At 40.0% G+C, this 18,450-nt stretch overlaps 1 protein-coding gene and 1 long non-coding RNA gene across 2 annotated transcripts in view; one reads left to right on the top strand and one right to left on the bottom strand.

Annotated features, from left to right (window-relative positions):
• Positions 1-2,162: 2,162 nt before the first annotated feature.
• LOC131889710 (calcitonin gene-related peptide type 1 receptor-like) overlaps positions 2,163-18,450 on the bottom strand; it is a 25,483-nt gene continuing 9,195 nt past the window's right edge. Inside the window, exons 4-13 of the mRNA XM_059238874.1 lie at positions 17,409-17,678; positions 11,465-11,571; positions 11,293-11,384; positions 11,086-11,212; positions 8,804-9,024; positions 8,448-8,582; positions 8,105-8,270; positions 5,438-5,479; positions 4,787-5,054; positions 2,163-2,795 (exon numbers count right to left, since the gene is read on the bottom strand). Of these exons, the coding sequence (XP_059094857.1) occupies positions 4,842-5,054; positions 5,438-5,479; positions 8,105-8,270; positions 8,448-8,582; positions 8,804-9,024; positions 11,086-11,212; positions 11,293-11,384; positions 11,465-11,571; positions 17,409-17,678 (1,373 nt within the window). The 3' untranslated portion in view covers positions 2,163-2,795; positions 4,787-4,841. The remainder of the gene's footprint in view (positions 2,796-4,786; positions 5,055-5,437; positions 5,480-8,104; positions 8,271-8,447; positions 8,583-8,803; positions 9,025-11,085; positions 11,213-11,292; positions 11,385-11,464; positions 11,572-17,408; positions 17,679-18,450) is intronic.
• Positions 7,487-18,450, top strand: part of LOC131889716 (uncharacterized) — a 13,679-nt gene continuing 2,715 nt past the window's right edge. Inside the window, exons 1-2 of the long non-coding RNA XR_009374222.1 lie at positions 7,487-7,923; positions 8,426-8,610. This is a non-coding gene — a long non-coding RNA (uncharacterized LOC131889716). The remainder of the gene's footprint in view (positions 7,924-8,425; positions 8,611-18,450) is intronic.

Here is an 18,450-nt window from a genome sequence, read left to right as displayed (position 1 = left end):
AGTGCTAGGGGTAGGTTTACACATACAAGTTCAAGTTATATTTGTTAAATTTCCGTTACCTTCTTTTTGTTGGTGTTTCGGATTTTTTCTCAAAGTTTAATCCAGCAAAGAATTAGAATTGGTGGTATTGACAGAACCACCTTAAAACTAATGAAGAGATTGCTTTAATCTGCCTGAAATTAAGGGCAGATAACCAAACAATGCCTTTGGATGTAAGAGGATAAGAAACTGAAAAAGGATTGAAGAACACCCTGTGAGTTTGCAATTGCTTGAACAATGTGATTGCTTTCTTTTTAGCAAAAAAAACTAGATATCAAACTGGCGAAAAAGTTCATCCAAGTCTGGCCTCAAACTTTGGATGTGGACATCTCAAATGCAGGTATCCTGGATTCTGGTATCGAACCTCTTAAGCAGAGAGGGAAATTATATTTTGTTATTGAGAGCTGCATATTTAATATTTCTTTCCTAAATAAAGGACTGATATGTTTTCTCGAAGGATGAAGCTTTTTCATGTCTACCGTCATTACAAAAATAAATGTAAATGTCACGAAACTGATCTAAGAGTGCTACGAAAAGTGTCATGATAATAACATTAAATAAATTATTGCTTGAAAAAACATGAAATATATAAAAAAAAAAATTGTAAAAGTCATGTTCCTGGTTTGAAAACGCAGCCGTATGTTTCTTTAACCTTATGAAACAACCACATGAACTTCTCTTTGATGATGTTAGTTCCTGCAATTTTCCATTCTTTATTTTCTTCAATTCATATATTGTTAAGGGCTAAGAATCTGAAAAATAAGAAATATCTAGATTTCTAATCATTCACATTTTTCCTTGAGACGAAATTCGAATTTCAGATATCATTTTAGAGATCATGATCGAAATCAAATCCTTTTCCAAAGCCCAATACTATGTACCATTAGGGCTGCTACAATTCCTCCAGTTTCAAATATTTTGCTAACATGATTTGTCTCGCAGGCAAAAAGATCATTCAGCAAAATATTTGGTTATAGACCGTCTTAATAAGTGGTAGTACCCAAAAATACACAACAGGTTCGAATCTGCTGAAAATGTCCCTGTTGCATCTTTGGGTTGACCCTTCTTCCAACTTTCTACCAGCTACTTATGATAAACGTAAGCACAATTGATGTATAACTGGTCTCTTCCACACTCTGTTCCACTGACATGCTTCAATGCATGTGGATCAGGACAGCCTTGTTTGGACCCCAATAATGATTTCTACCAAGGTCGGAGAAAAAAGGATCAGGAGGCCCTTACCATGATTATCCCGTTCCATCTAAACGAATCATCGCCTCATTTCTGATTATTGGCTTGTTATACCAAAGTCATGCGCATATCGACTCAAGGAACAACATGTTCGTTCCATTCACTCCCAAGAGCTGGACATACTTCCAGCTTTCAGCTTCCAACCCAAGCCTTGAGTTACACGAGACACATGAATGGACTACTTGTCCTACCAATGACAATGGATAGGTTCTTGCCAATTGTTCATCTCGAGACATAACCGGGATTTGACACTCGAGAACCGAATCCTTTTACGAAGAGGGTCTTTATTTGGAGGAGTACAAAAAAGAATAGGCGAACTAGGACATTTCATTTGTACGTACATAGAACTGCACTTGTTTGTCAAGGCTTTGTGGAATGTCACGGAGGTGAAGTCAAGTTTAGAATATGAATTGGCCGACCTCGTGAAATGGCGAGCGCAAAAAGTGTAATTGCAAAATTCTCATCAAAACTTGGATCTGGTTGACGGGTGGTGGCCACGCTCTCTTTGTAATAAGTTAAGGGGAACGACACGTGGTTTCCAGAGATGAAATTCCACCAAGGCCGATCTTGAGTAAGTTTCAAAATAACTTTACAATGCTGCTTTCTCTTCAAGAGTCAGAACCTCAAGAAGAGAGATCGATTTAACACGCGTTATTTCTTGGGGAAAAACACCCTCAACCTTCATTACACCCTACAAGTTGTATACATAGATATTACTTCAGGTTAAGTTCCAAACGAAGTGAATTAAATCGTTTCTAGTGGCTAGCATAGTTGGGTATACTACCATAAAACACATCATTAATTCCCTTTCCCATTGGATCCACTGAATCGGTCTAGCGCGGTTAATTCAAGCCATCGCGTTTGACATGGCGCACGTGCTACATCTTGATTTATTCACATAACAAAACAACAAGATAAACATCCATCTTGGAACAATCCTCATACGTCTTATGTTACGCAAAACACGTGGCCATCCGCCTCATTTTGAGCTAGAGCGATGGTTTCAGATTCATCCGCTCCCCCCCGAAAGACTGACAATCGAGGTCGTCTCCCTCAAAAAAGTTACCACGCTCTCGTTTCCTTGACCGCAAGTTCTGCTCTCCTCAGATGAGCCTTGGTGTGAAGGTTACATATCAGTTGTCTTCCATCTAGTACCATCTGATAATGGGCCATCACTTTTTGCTCTCGTGCATTCACTCTTTCTACAACACGGTCTCGCTCTGCTTGGGCGCGAATCGGCGGGTCTTTCCGCCGATACCGCTACAACTCGTGCCATTGGAACTGGCAAAGCTCGAGATCGAATTAGAATGAGTCCGATCATAGCGTTGTTGTTGATGATGATACTGATGTTGCTGATTCTTGGTGCTTCCCAAGGGTGAAGCATGTTGCGAATTGAGCACTACCGTGTCCAAAGGCTCGGTGGTGGTGGTGGTAAAAGCGCACGTGGGAGAGCTCCGGCCAATTCGGCCAAAGAGTTTAGCGCGACCTGAGTTGATGGAACGGCTCTGGAACATGAGATTGGAATTACATTCAATGGGTCTTGGCATAAATAAATAAAGCGAGGAAAATTTAGTGGCACGAGGCATGCAAAGCAACAATCGGGTTATTGGAGCAGTTGGAGTGTGAGATGAAGTGGAGTACAAAGAGAACTCAGTGTGTGAGAGAGACAATGACACAATGAGGTCAAGTTCATAATTCAACGGAGAAGTGCTTTAAACGCTTAACGCTTATGAATACAATATATTTGGAGTCGACTTCCAAGAAGTCATTGTTCAAAAGAGGAAACAATTGGATATTTGCCATTCTTTACAAAACGAAGTCGAGCCAGCCACACAGCAAAAAAAGGGAACTCTCAATAAGACTCTGGAGAGGACCGGTAATTTGAAAACGAGAGAAAATTAATGTTCTGCTGGCTGAGACTAAAGAGAAGTCGTCTACATGCGTGATGAAAAAACTGAAATACTTTACAAGCAAGTCAGGTCATCTGATGTCTGTCAGCCACGATTGAACTTTCCAAAGAAACAAATCAGGGATAATCCCCGATTTTGAAGACAAGACTTTGAAGGATTAGGGGGTAGCTCACGTGATGGTCTATTTGTTGAAAATGAATGTAGGCACAATCACTTTCATCTTTTTCGTTGCTTATTCTAACACTACCGATGTCGTCATTTCATCTCTAGAATGAGACACTAATTCCCATTTCTTTTGAAGTTCGATGCTGTAAAAATTCGACAAATGATTCAAATAGTTGAAGAATGCCCAATAAGAAATCAACTTGTGCACAATGACACAATTTCATTTTCCAATTTTTTCCATTGGATTTTGATCAGAAGAGATTAAAGATTCAGAATTCATAATCTTTTTCTCTCACTTTTTTTCCTGCAAAGGTTGAACAAAGTACCTTCCCTTCAGGGCTTATTGAGAGATCCTTAGTTTGGAGACAATTCGTCCTTCCCCAAACAACATAATACGGTAAAAAATGTGAAATTCCTTGAGAATTGCTGGGGCCTCAAACGCTGCCAAATACACCACAATCGACATCAAATATGAATATAGTTGTCTCCTTTTTTGGACAAAAAAAATGACATAAAAAATTCAATTTCAGAGAAGTATTTCTGTGTTTTCATGGTCTAATCTACCCTTTCATTTTCAAGTTCTCCACATATGAGAAGATCAAGATTTGAGGAAGAGGAACAAGTTGTCCGTTCCAGATTTAAAAAAAGGGAGGACTTCCACGTGAAAAATGAGTGAAAATGAAGCTAAAGCAATTGAGCTCCTGAGAGACATTAAAATTTAAAATACCAAACACGATGAGGAAAAACAACGAACAATTTGCGAATGAGGAGTGCATTTCAAGGTCATTTTGGGGGGATATATATCTACCGTTGATTAAGATTTCCTAGAAGAATTCGTTGCAGGTTTAAACCTTTTTACCAAACAGAAAACCAAGTCTTCCAATTGAACAAAATACCTACATTAACCCCAACAATTCTCATTCGGACAAATGTCAATCTGTTTTCAAATAATCGAAAATTATTCCAAACTTAAGAGCCCAATATTGCAAAAAATGCAAAATCAAGGTGCTTAATTTTTCCAGTAATACTACCTATTGTTTATCTTAAGTTAAATGTCCCCATTATGTTCAGCGGAATGAGTCATACGTCATGTTTTTGAGTCAAGTGCAGTCGGTATTGGACGTGACGAACAAAGCCTTAAAATGTACAACCCCTCCTCAGAAACGGCCTCTGAAGGAACAGTATTTGCAACGTCACAAAACAACAGGACGAAAAAGCTGTCCCATCACACAAAAGCCTCAGACGTTAGATACGCGGATTTCGAAGCCTTCAAGCCATGAAAGCCGGCAATGCTCTACATAGAGCCACGCTGCATTGTGTGTCTGTCCGTCTGCTGGGACTCAAAATAATGTCCTGGATCATATATGTATATCAAATTAAGTTGGTTTACGTGATACAAAGAGAAGAACATTTGGACATACCATCCCCACGTTTGGAGAAGGAGTCATGCAGTAGTGCGAGATGAGACGGTTCTTCTTAACTCACCACGAGGCCTCCAGGCCCACCTCCACCTCCTCCCACACCTCCTATACCTCCACCAGCACCACCACCCACACCTCCTGCCGTTCCGCCTCCACCCATGCCGCCCAAAAGGCCATGTGTGAAGGCCCCTCCCGTGAGGCCTCCATCATTGCCTCCGTAACGAGCTCGGAAGGATCGCAAACATTTCTTTCGGATAGCCTCCAGAACCTAGGAGAATAATTTCTTTGTTTGATAAGCGCTTGGCAACCACGAATTTTTTGCTTGTTGTGCTAGCCATTTTTTTTGGCAAATGAAGCCAAATGGCTCGCTTGCTATTTATGAAGGCCGTGCTTCATGTGCAAGACCTTTGAAAGTATGTAAAAGTATAAGCCCTAGGCCTGTGTAAGGCCTGTGGTCGGCGGTTGCCGGTTGCCGGTAATTCAATCAGTAACAAGTAGCCCAAGGGACTAAAAGACCACTGGATAAATTTGACTTGAAGGCCAAAGTTGGGAATTCTGTCACGTCCGGGATAAGGGGGAAAATTCGCCAGACGTTCAAATGTCAGAATTGGAAATGATGAAAGAGAGTTTGAGAAAATGATGTGTACTTACGTCAGAGTTGAGGAAACAGAACAATAGCGAAACCATAAAACCCTGTCAAGAGGAAAATTGAATCGCTTTGAATGAGGTAACAAGTATCAACAGGATTCAGACGGAACGAAAAAATGCATCAGATCTAAGAATGGTTAATGTTGGCGGATCTTACGCAAATCTTCTTGTCTACCGATGTATCTTGCAAGGTAAGTGTTGCCGGTATTTTGCTATTCGTTAATGCAAATCAAAATACACAGTCACTAGATTTGGCCTTGACAACAGTGTGACCACAGATTATGAATTGAGGACATTGACATACTTGGAGGCCTTCATTCGCTCTTTCAATGGGATTTTTTCTTCTTCTTGCTTTGACTAATAAAGTGCTTTACTGGCTTAAATCATTCAGATATCCGTTCATGAACGAAAACTGTCAGCGTATTATTTTTTTGTTTATTTCCAAAGCCACCAGAAAAGTTACAGTTATCTTTGGATTAGCGGGGGTCAAACCACGAATTTCTAGAAATATGGACTGTGAACGAGCTTCCTGCCAAATAGGCCTGCTCTTGGTCATAGCAAATCGGAGCCATTTTTTGAATTAGCGCAATAAAATAAGAAACCTAGATCACTTCAGTTAAAGGCAGATCATTTTTACATTACTTACTTGTAAAGTGGTTCGTTTCATAGTTATGATGTCTAAAACTTATGTAGCTGACAATGAGCAGGCCGAAAAATAGAATTATATGTAGTGTTTACTACATAAATTTGGACATATCGCCTGAGTTCCCTAAGCATAGTTTTGGACTCAAACTGGGCGAAATTTATCTAGTCAACAAAATCTTGTTATCGGATTAAGTGCGTATTTGGAATAAAGGGAATGGTTTTGGAGACAAGAAATTTTGGCTTCCGTTCGCAGTCCACATCTCTAGAAGTCCGTGGTCAAACTAACGCCGATCAAAATGACAAACACGACGTACCAATAACAAGAAAAATTTGAATTGCGCTGAGTTCATCAAAAGTAATATGGTAATCCCTTTGAGCATGAGCAGCAAGGCTCAAAATAATCCCACGAGTAGTTGGGGTGAAAAGAAATTCACTAGTTTGGCAAAACCTGGAAATTATCTACCATGTCAAAGCTCGCTTTGAAAACTCAGGGTTTTGAACGTCTGCAGTTTCAATGGGCCACCCATTGAAGTCAGTACCGGGATCTGCGCCTGCGCCCATAACTAAGGCTGAAGCCGATACTATTTATTGCGTGTTTGCGCTCCATCAGGATGTTTGAATAAGATCAAGGCCTCAACTTCAAACTTGATCCATTCATCGGCAGGAAGAAAGTTTCGAATTTCTAGGCAAGTTCTAATCGAACTTGGCATTCAACCCGCAGTTTCTTGGAATGCCAAGAGCAAACGAACCTTGTTGGCAAAGCCCTTTTGAAATACTTCTGTATCCTTTTTAAGACTGGATCAGTTGTCTGGCTTGAGGTTCATAATCGACCTGAAGAGCCAGGTTACTTGGGAACCAATTTGGGACCGCGTTCGTCTATGATTGAAGTTGCAACCTTTCAAAACACAGTGGCTGTAAAATAGCCCTTGGGGGTTTTCCATTTCTGTATTTCACTTGTTCCGAAGAAACGAGCTGTATTTTTTTTTCCTTGCCCTAAATGAAGTTAATAATGCTTCAAAAGCTAATTCCTCGCAGTTTCCGTAGAAAAACACAAAATATCCAAATAAATTTGGACCCCTCGAGTTCCCCACTCATTTTACATTGTAAAGTTAACCAGAAACAGGCTTTTAACCAATCCCTCAGTATAGTATCCCTCAGTATTGCCACCTGAAAGGCTCTATCTGCCTAGAGAGGACTGAGTAAAGGTTTTCTGGCAACCCCATTGAACAGGCTTTACGCACGTTTTGGTAGACGTGATCCAAACTGAATGGTCAAAGTTTATTAGAGCTCATCATGGTCATAGATATCTTCGAGGAGCCCTATCCTTTACTTAAAGTAGTCATTCCACGTACTGTTGGCTACAAACTGCTCAAGAAGAGCTCTCAGGATGTGTTTTCCTCTATTCAGACATTTAGGCAAGCGCTGGTACCAGCAAACAAACTTACCTGCCAATGCCAGTGATGCAAAATTGGCGTTTCAAACTGGTTTTAACGAAGCTGACCTTTCCTCACATAGCACTGTGAAAGGAGTGTCAGCTTCTCAAAAACATGTTTGAAGACCCCAAAACTTGCATCACTGACACTGGTACCAGCAAACAAACGAACCTGCCAGAGCTTGCCTAAACGTCCCCATTGCGTTTCGCCTTGTTAAGCTTGAATTACAGGAAGGTTTCAAATGACCGTGGAACTGATTTTTCGTCCAAACAGCCTCTAAAGGCCAAGTCAATCGTCATGCCTCATTGAAGAGCGTATAGCCCGGCTTTTCAAGTTTCTTTGTCAAGAACTGATTGGACTTGCAACATTGAAGGTGGTCTGGATCATCAAGGCCACTCTCTAGCATCCTGGGTACGTAAATGGGTTGTGTTTTCCTTTCCTGTTAAAGACCATCAATAGCTAATTGGCTTTTGAGGCACTTATTGTGGCCTTTTTGCAAAGTGTTGGATGAATGGTGGTGCCAATGTAATCCCATTGATGGTTGCGAATATGAGGATAGTAAGGCCAAAACAATGGGCCATAGTAATCTCACCTGGAACGAGGAGGTAACCGAGGAGACCACTTCATACACATACTCCAAGGCCGAACCATCCTTGGGTCGCATGGGTAGCAACATAAAATGAAGGCCAAGGATGGGCACCAACATCAAAGCGGCTCGTGCAGCCTTCATTGTCGTAGCTGTACTACTGTTCACGTTACTAAAGGAGATAAAAGGGTCCAAAAATCACATCAGATTCACGTCCTTCAAGGTTATTAAACACGCTGGTTTGACATCAAGGATAAGGCTTGAAATAAAGAACAATGACCATTGCCTTTGTGTCAAAATGACGGCTTTTCATATTTATGTTTTTAGTGAGCAAGAATGACGATTGTACCTGTTTTCCGACTGATGACCACGCTTTCGTCGGATGACTCGGATGACATTGATGACAAATATCAGATTAACCACCATCACAAGAACAACGAGAACCCCCAGGTACCAAATACTATCGGTGGTGTCCATCCAACAACTATGGAACATGGAATGCATCTGATTAGGTAAACCACAAAAAATGCTGGAGGACCCTCATGTGACCATGATTGCATCAGACCTCAAATAAGTACTAGTCAATTTTGTGTAGTCACGATTTTCGTCCTCTCAAGAGCCACTTTACATCAACCAAGCTTTCTCGCAAATAAGCCTTTTTGTGCAGTTTTCCTGGTATTTGACTTGTGATTGATCCTTCCTTACTTGGCATTTTCCGTGGGCTCAGCTAGTCTCGACCAAGTGTAGGGGACAATAGAACAAATGGGCAAAGACCAGCAACCGACAATGATGGTCCAAATTTGCCAACGTTTCACTCGCCACGTGTTAATGAGCAGGAGTTGGAGGTAGACGCCTTCGCCCAGCATCCATGTGTACGTCGACAGCATAAAATAGTTGGTCACCACATGTAAAAGACGACACCAGACCTAAATGGAGAGACCCATGAGGGTATGAATGTTAAGTTCGTCCTATTACTTATTCTGGAGACAAGCTCGCAACTCAGCTTGAACGGATCATTTCTGTTCTTGAAGACAAAAGATCCATGAGCTTGAACTCAAGGAGTTGAAAAGTGAGAATCAAGGGTAGAAATGGAACACGAAATGTAATTATGCCCAAGATATGTGTGACACAAGGGTTTCTTGCGCCCCATATACTGTAGGCCAGTGGTGGGCATTGTTCATCAAAAAGTTAGCCTCGGTAATGGTTAATTGTAAAGCGATTATTTGACTAAATAATGGAGCGAAATATAAGGGACATACGACAGACAACTTTGTGATAAAGCTGGATTCATTTGGCTCCAACAGAGACAGTTTTAGTTGTAAGTACAACCAAATGTTTGTTTTAAAGTGAGATAATTGAAAATCAAGTAGAAGGTTGGTTTCAGTTATTAAAATCGGCAAGTTAACTACTAATGGGCTCAAAAGCTAATATGTTTGCAGACGACCGAAAATGCCAATAATGTCGATTCTACCGTTGTAACTAAATAAAAGTAGCATGTCAGTTAATCATAAACATAAACGTAGCTTCATATATTAACAACTAACGATTTTTGACCCTCTTTGACAAAGCTAATTGGACCTTTATAAAAAATATTTTGACCAGAAAGTTTTAACAGAGTTAATAACGTAGCTAGCCTATTGCTATCAGTTATTAACTTTGAGACCATAATTGTGCGTGTGTGTGATATCTTCGTGCATTCGTTTCGCTCTAAATCATTGCTTTTAACTTTGCCTTGCTCTGCAGCCTCACAAGTTCATGTCATAACCGAGTTTGCAAGTTTGTAAATCGATTTTTAGGTACGTAGATACCCAAACTTAACCCAGAAGACTCCTCGGATTTCAACCTCAAGACAATATGCCATTACGCATTATTGACGTGAGGTCGTGTGCCAGGTTCCATAACGATTACAGTATTTCAAACTGAGACTTTTAAAGCTCACTTGTTTAAGCAAAATGAATGATTTGGTTGATGGATATGTCTGCTTGATCTCAGAAATAGAAAGTGCACTTTCAAATGAGGTGAAGATCTCAAAAGCCATTTTATAGGTATCAACAGTAGTTACCTGGTTAACAATTTTAACAACGAATTCTTAGTTAAGATGTTGTACGGACATACGCACCTACTATTGAACGGCATTTTTTTACGAGAATAACAATTTATTTTTACCTGAACTTTAAGGATCCCTTTTTCTTTTTTTTTTGAGAAAAATGCGTATTAGACCTAGTCGTTGTGCAGATCATTGCATTTCACACATTGGTATTTAAAAATGAGTTCACTTGATTACATTTGAAGTCATGAAGACCTATCAAGGCGATGCAACTTAATAATGATTGCATTATCATTAGGGACTCCATTAGTATTTGGCAAATTGCTAAACATGTCCCAAAAATGTGCCTGGTTTTGCGTCGCAGAACCTGTCTTCCAACCCCCCAAGGATATACGTTTGGGTAAAAACTTTTAAGAGCCTTTAAGGCTTTGGGCAAATTCTTAACCCAATTGCAAAGGCTTTCCCTCACTGCAGACTCATGCAATTGGTCAATACTATGATAAGAATACATTAATCCATCATCCTAAATTGATTCGGCGCTCTAACCTTTGTCTTACAATTTTCAATCGTTGGAACATACAATATTGTACAAATCTCAAGAAAACGCCAATGCCAGTAGAACGACATTCTCGAAACCATAAAAAGAAGCTCGGAGGAAAAGAAGCAAAAAACTTTGGGTTTCCTGTCGAACTCACTTTGATCCCTTTTTAATTAAGAAATAGGGTCAGAGAGTAACATCACCTTGAAGTCGCAAAGAAAACATTGTCAAGGCTCTTCATTCGAGCAGATCCCCATCAGGTCTAAATCTTCCCAAGAAGAAGGGCACATATCGTGTTCCAGTTCTAATTGTACGAACATGCTCGTCTTTTGAGAGGCGTAGAAAATGGGAAATAATACGTAAAAATAATATCCATCCATACGATGAACCTTCGAGTCTTACCGGGTTATTCTGTCCCACTTCGGGATTATTGATCACGCACACATACCAAATGATCCAGCAACTATTATTGCTGGCCATGGCCATAAAAAGGTTCTTGTGCATCTTGATCCTCCCACAGTTGAGGCTCCTAAATGCAAGAGATAATGCCTTAGAAGTGCAACGCATGCTGAAAAAAGGGTCTTTAATACCGGCTTTAAAACTACTCACTTAAAGTAGAAGAACAAGAATAATGACAAGAGCAAGGTCAAGAGAGAAATAACCAGACCCGACATGGTAATGGTGTTCACGGATTGGTGGAACTGGAACAAAAGACTTTGATCAAGTACCCAGATATGGGTGACAATTGGGAGAAAGAACACATTTGGCAAGGTGAACTTACCAAGAGATCCTTGAGATCGACACATTTGGTGTAATTGGACCACGTTCTGTTGGATTGGGGATGGACCCACCAAGTTCCATACTCGGTACAGAACTTGGATGCATTTCCTAAAAAAGGAGATGGAAAATGAATGTCCACAATGGGACCAGCTGACCCTTCCGTCAATTGAATTATTTTGTATATAGGTAGAAGGTGTCGGAAATCCCAAGATCATCATCATTTGTTTGGAACACCGCAAAGAGGGTTGTCAAAAAAGACTCACGAATGCGATGTTCCCTTCTGAAGATCTTGGGTGGAACAACTAATGCGTCCTAACATTTGAAGAGGCTCCGACGTAAGACCCGATAAGTTTTTCCTGTCAAGATGCATGCAGTGCACATTTCCTCCCACACTTTCACATTGACTTTGGTCAAAGCTCTAAATTAAGCCTTCATCTCCGTGATCTCCGCCGAGAGAAGAAATTTTTCGTCATGGGAAAAGGCCAAATTGGTGCGGTCTTAGCTGTACAAAGCAATGACCAACAATAATATAGGTAGGTTTACATTTGCTTGGTACTAATGACTAATGAGAGTGTTATGTTCACAAGCGATAATCAGCTGCTTTTGTATGGACCCAGTGCACTAAAAGTACTCTCACCGTTCGAAGTATCCTCCAACTTTTGGCGTTTTTTGTTTGTCTTTCGCTGAAAGCAATTCCGATTTTTTTTTTGAATGGGAAGACAGTAATGTATATGTATCTGATGCGAGGAACTCGTCAAGACAGAAAAATGGGTAGATTTCAACTTGTTTACAACGTCAGAACACAGATTTATTGTACATGGAACTTGATAAAGGAAGAGGCAAATTTGAACGCAACAAACAAGAGAGGAGATTTGATGAATTCTTCATTCTCTATGACAACCTTCCAAAATGCGATTTTGATAACATGGCTGGTCTGAAACCTAGTTCAGAATGAGTGTACTTTTACGTAGGTGTAAGGTGAGTTGGAAACTACATTTTGGAAAACGCACGCTAGGAATGCAGAAGACTGACACTATAGTGGAGTGATAACAGGTTTGTTGTGGTTTCTTGCTGCAGCTAATTGATGGCAGCGCCATCTACAATGGGAGACCATAACCTAAACAGCCAATCTGCATTCAATTATAAAGAGATGAATGCAACAGTTTTGAAATTGGGAAGGTCAGGAGAAAATCCTAATGTTAATTTTGAGTTGGATCGTTTGTGAAAAACAGTTTCATAATGAAATATTCACTAACAATACAAATGATTTTACGCGTAGTTGTTCTTAAAGAGGCTCTATTTTAGCTTTTGTTAATTGAATAATTTTTCAAAAGCTTTGCAGCGAAGAAAAAACACATTTAGGAATGGTAATGGATATCTTCCAATGGGTGAAAAGCCATTTTAGGAGCATGTACCAAACATACAAAAACTAAAAGTTTTAACCACCTATCCAGGGGAAACATTGAGGAACAAATCAAAAACACTTCATACGTGGTTATTTTTGGGAAATAAATAATTCACTTACATTTACAGGCAAACTCGAAAGTTGCATATGGACTTTCTGCAGATCAAAAAAGATAAGTTTGGAGGCTAAACTTAACAATTGAGGTAAGGTTTTTGTACTCTGAGTAAAAAAAAGTAATTACGGTCTTGCTCGTTTTTGACTGGAAGAGATCAATACCCTTCAACTCGTAAGCCATTTTTGCCCTCATGTTTAAACTGAAGCTTGTGCGAGCCCTCCTCAACTATGCCATCAAAATTTAATGGCATGAAAACGCGAACTCAATAACGATGTCATCTGTTGTAAGAATTCTCTTCAGAATTGTTTTCCTCTATGAGAATCAGTTTTCAGAGGCATAATGTTGCCTCTCATGCATGCAAGGAAAACCAAACGCCACTGTTAGAAACTTTATTTCATGGCTCTGTGTTCACGAGTGGCTAGAAAGCAAGTTTACGGTCACTTGGGAAGAGAAAGAACAGTTCCACATGTCAGATTTGGCTTTGAGAGGTTTTGAATTAAAATCATACCTTGAGAACCGGTTCTCTTCAAATAAAACTGCTCATTCAATAGCCGGGTCTCTCTTTACATGTGGTTTATTCAAGTTCGGATTTCAAAAAGTCGATGTGGCCAACACCTAAAACGCGTGCAAGGTGTTTTGACCATAAGGAATTTCTTCAAGCCTCATTTTGTCAAACTACAAGCAAAGAATGCCCCTGCTATTGAATAAATAGCTATTCTGAAAAATCATGACAAGAAAGTAATGGACATTGAAGAAATAGCCATTCCTTAAACCTGAATCAAGAGCATTTTTCTCGAGCGTCTCCTCAGAACCAGGTCTGGACGAACACATGTTGGTCCTGACTCAATCCGACACCAAGCATACCAAAAGCAATATTCCACCATTGTGCAGTACGAGACAAACCCCAGCAGCTTTATTATGGGTCAATCTTGGGCTCAGATGCGAACACAGATATCCTCCCTCCACATTGGACTACAAATGTCCCTACTGAACGACTAATCCCTCCTCGGGGACTTCGTTATGTTATATTCCAGGCCCCAGAGGCTCACATAAATCAATGTCAAAGGGTCACGTGTTGCACGTTTGAGGACAAGGTCTCGGGTCAGTCACTTGTTACATCTTCCACATATTCAATTTACTTGTTTGGAAAACAGATGGTGAATAGTCACATGGTGTTAGAGTCCTCTTTTAAAAAAAAAAAAGGACCCATACTAATAACCTTGAAATATGTGTAAGAAAATGCGGATAATTAAGTTGTCACGAACTAAAGATGCATTGGATTTCTGCATAGTTGCTTGGCTTGCTTGGGATAAAAGAAATTGTGCGCCAAGACAACAATTGTGGTTCTGAACAAGGATATTTCCATATTTTGAGACGCTCGTCCGTTGCATTATTCATTAAAGAGCAAATCTTAATCTCGTAAATAGTCCTTGGTTACTGAAGGAAAAGCTTCGCAGACTTTCTTCTCAGCAAGACTTCCCCACTGAGAGTTTGTTAGACGAACTCGGAGCGAATCGTAAAAAAGGGGAATATGTTGTTACTTCAGCATGATTTGTTGGCCTCACTAGAATGGGTCAAGAAGTGCAGAAAACATTAAATTAATCTTGTCAAATTTACTGCCTGGTCAACTTTTCTTAACATTATAGTACATTCCATTTCGGTCGCTTTGGTCGAGTTTTCAAAGGCCAACAACTTTCTTCATCTTAGCAATCTTTCAACTCGAAGTGTAATTTTGTAGAAAAGGGCTTTACTGACAAAGTAAATACTTGAAGTGGATAATCCAGGGTTTCAAAGAACCCATTGGTCAACGAGGATACAGCCTGGTCCATTTGAAACAAGGTTCGAAACTCCCAGTGCTCAAACAACCAATTAGTAAGGTCAGAGTGGTCCTCTTTTTGAAACACCTCAAAATAATCCAATGTTTCACCTGCCAAGGTTACGGCTAATCAAATTCAAATTAGACTCCTTTTGGCCTTATTTTCATGATTTCAGCCAAAACGTTATGGTCGCAATTAGTTTCTAATTTTCCTGTCAAGTGTCCTTAAATGAAGTTATATTGACACAAATGCTTGACAAAGGAGGCAGCGTGAACAAGGTAAGAATCCTCTCCCTAGGTATCGTGGGTTCAAACCCCGGTCCCGGAAGTAACCCTTTTAACTGCGGTAAGGAAGTCTGCAAAAAAATAAAAAATAAACAAAGGCTAGTGAATAGGGGGATATACCACCAACTCGGATGAGTACATTTAAGACCTTAGAAAAAGACACAACATCCAGCCCAATTTCCAATAGACTTTCTTTGTCAGGAGGTTCCATGTATTAAAAAAAAACATAGACATGGTTGGTCCACTAATCAATACGGGTCTTTTTGTTATTTCATGATATCTCTCAAAAGTCGCTATATCCTCATATGTTGTGGTTGGTCTGAGTGGCACACACAATAAACGAAAGACAAGTTCTTGACCAAACCCCTATAAACCCAGCCTAATCTCAAGCGAATCAGTCTGCAAACCTAGAGAGTGAATGAAGAAGAGCATCGTGAGATTTACTCCAGCCTTTCCGTTCCTCACAAGCCTTTGTCCATTGTTGTTATCTTTTGGTGCGAACTGGACACTATTCGCGTCACCTAGGGAAATCTTAGGGTAACATCGAGCGAGCCTTCGGACAAATACTGTACGTGCACAAGGCATTGTTCAAAAAAGTGTTCCGCTCAAGTGGTCAAAGCAACTTGATGATCTGGGATCATCTGGTCTTTGGGGCTCTTTTGTACACGGTTCTTTTGAAGGGAGCCCACGTACTTTTCTGTGAAGCACCGTGTGAATTCGAACTTCGAAGCACCTTGAAAAGGGCAAGCTTCTCAAATTCTTGTGGATTGCTTCAAATCGTTAATCACTCTCTTGAGAGAAATTGAAATGTTTGAAGTAAAATTTATCGCTATAACCACTACAAAAATGTTATTCCCTCTGTCATGGAATGTATCAAAACATCATAGCCACTTGAACACCATTACCAAGTTTATTCCACTAAGTTATCATTAAGTCATGAGTATGACCATTCGTCGCATCGAAGTTCATGATCGTTTCGCCTTTCAAATCCTTTCAAAGTGCTTATTTTCGTCACCTTTAGATTTCAATCAAGTACAGAGTGCAATAGGCTTCCTACGCTGCATGAGATATGGTTTATGTTCTACACTTCAGAGGGCGCTTTGTGAGTTAGCCTCTACCAAATATAGGGCCGATTGGGTCGATACCTCTTTATTGAATTAGAATGTGTTTCAGTTGTTTTTGGCTAATTCTATCTAAATATTTTGTATAATTAGTGACCCAGGTTACATGATGTCGGAAAAATATATTGCGTTCACAGCATTTTACGAAAAGCTCATATAGCAATCTGCCGTGCCTCTTTTGTGTGACGTAGAAAATAAGGGGCCCTATGTAACCTCCTTCAGAAAATTCCTAGTTTTCCTACTACTACTAGTTTATCTGTGTTAGCTTGAACATTTAGTCTTGTTGTGCCCAAACTTGCAAGACTGTTTGAAAAGCTTGTTCCCCCAAACCCAGCTACTCTCTGAACCACGCAGTACGCAACAGTTGTATCAAAATAAAAGTGTCAAATTTGACATTTAGCGTCCTGCTTCTTATGTACTCATTGCCAGAGTGATTCTTTGGCCATTGTTAGTTCTAAAGGGCAAGGGGCGAATATTTAGGTAAAGTAAAAATCAAAGTTTTGAGAAATGATAATGCTCTCAAATCTTTAAGATTTCTATACTTTTCTGGTTTTCCAAAAATGTTATTCGTTGGTTCGAATAGCATTTGGCATGCTTAGGATCTCTCAATTTGTAATTCTAAAGAACTTGAGAGTACCATATTTATAAACTACGTCCAGGTGAATTTCTGTTTTTTGAAGAAAATATGTATATGCACCCATGTTGCACCATGTTGCGGTTGATACCATTGAAAGCTGATTGTCAGGGCCTTCCAAGGGTATGCATAGCTCCTATGTCAATTTTTGTCACGCGTACAGTCATGGATAACTTTATGCCTTCAGTGTCCAGAGAATCAGTGAGGCCGTTTTGCTAAATTCCTCTGTGAAGAAAATATCGGTTCTTGTCACTTCATCCATCCCTTTTTAACGCTGAATGATTTGAATCATTGGCGCGAGCTTTGACAGATGAATCAATAGTGAGAGACATTTGTTCTTTCATTTGAGATCTCGAGGTGTAAAAACAAGACAATTTGTTTGATAACGGATTAGACACTCTTGTGGAGCAAGCGTTGGTGAAAGATAACCTTAATCCCTGAATCAATCCGCTCACGGTCTCTGAATTGTTCAAATAGTAACCTATTTTTCACATTCGTCGTTATCACTTATCAAACACCAATCTTTGGATTAAGCCACTACCTGCCTGGAAAGGCGAGCTCACACTTACTGGCCGGGTCAAATCCGAGGTGTGGGAAATTTGGACAAGATTGATGCTGAATTTGACCGACTCGGGTAGCTCGCCAACAATTCCAGCTGTCAAAGATCACAGGACAAAAATGGACCGAAGTTCCATTGCTTTCCAAAGACGGTGTTTGTATGGACGACGTTTGAAGCGGGTCCTCCTCTTGGTCGGAGGTTTCTGGAGCCAAGGTGTAGTTCTCGTAGTTGTCCATGCAGTTGTTGATGCGGTGGAAATCGTCCATGTAATCCAGAATCCCTGCAAAATATGGTCACAAATAAACAAGGCTTAGGGCCATTGAACAAATGAGACATGCCCCGACGTCTGGGAACCAACTTAAATGCATCCCTGTCAGTTTGTATACACAGTCTTATGACATTATCTTCGGCTTCAAGATGTAATTGTGTTTAAGCAACGTGGATTTGCGACAAAATATTTGTGTGAGCTTTCATAAAACAATTTTTGTCGGCAGATGTTCCAAGTTCTCGTCAGGTTTCGCTCAGATTTCCAGACGAAGGTATCATATTCAACAAGCCAAAAGATTAATATCGTCGAAACTGGAACTAAATGAAATTCAATACCCTACCAACAAATGTTGCTCACTTTAAAAATGCTAGGAGTGCATTCAACGAAGAATGTTGTTTTCAAATTTTCCTACGTTCCATCAAAAAATCCCAAGCTCGTCAATCTGCAACGAATGAATGGTCTTCTCCCTTGAGACTATGATGGCTGTTTTAATGAGCCTTCAACAAATTTGACCATTTTGTTCCATGCCAAGTTTAACGGTCAAAGAATGCTCGAGGGCCTGGACAGAAAAAGGTGGATTATTAAACAGGCCTTTGTGTTCGAACATTTTTGGAGTTCGTCTTGTCGTTCACCAACGGGTATTTTTAAACAAGAATTTATTGGTGCCATGCAATTTGATTTACCGAGATGCAGCCATTAATTATCTTTTTACCCTTAATGGGCAGTTATGCCACCAAAACTTCCGAGTCGGGCCTGGATATTGTTAGAAATTGGGTAATTCGAC

The sequence above is a fragment of the Tigriopus californicus genome, chromosome 10, assembly GCF_007210705.1.
Source record: "Tigriopus californicus strain San Diego chromosome 10, Tcal_SD_v2.1, whole genome shotgun sequence".
NCBI lineage: Eukaryota > Metazoa > Arthropoda > Copepoda > Harpacticoida > Harpacticidae > Tigriopus > Tigriopus californicus.
This window is presented reverse-complemented; position numbering and strand designations above follow the sequence as displayed.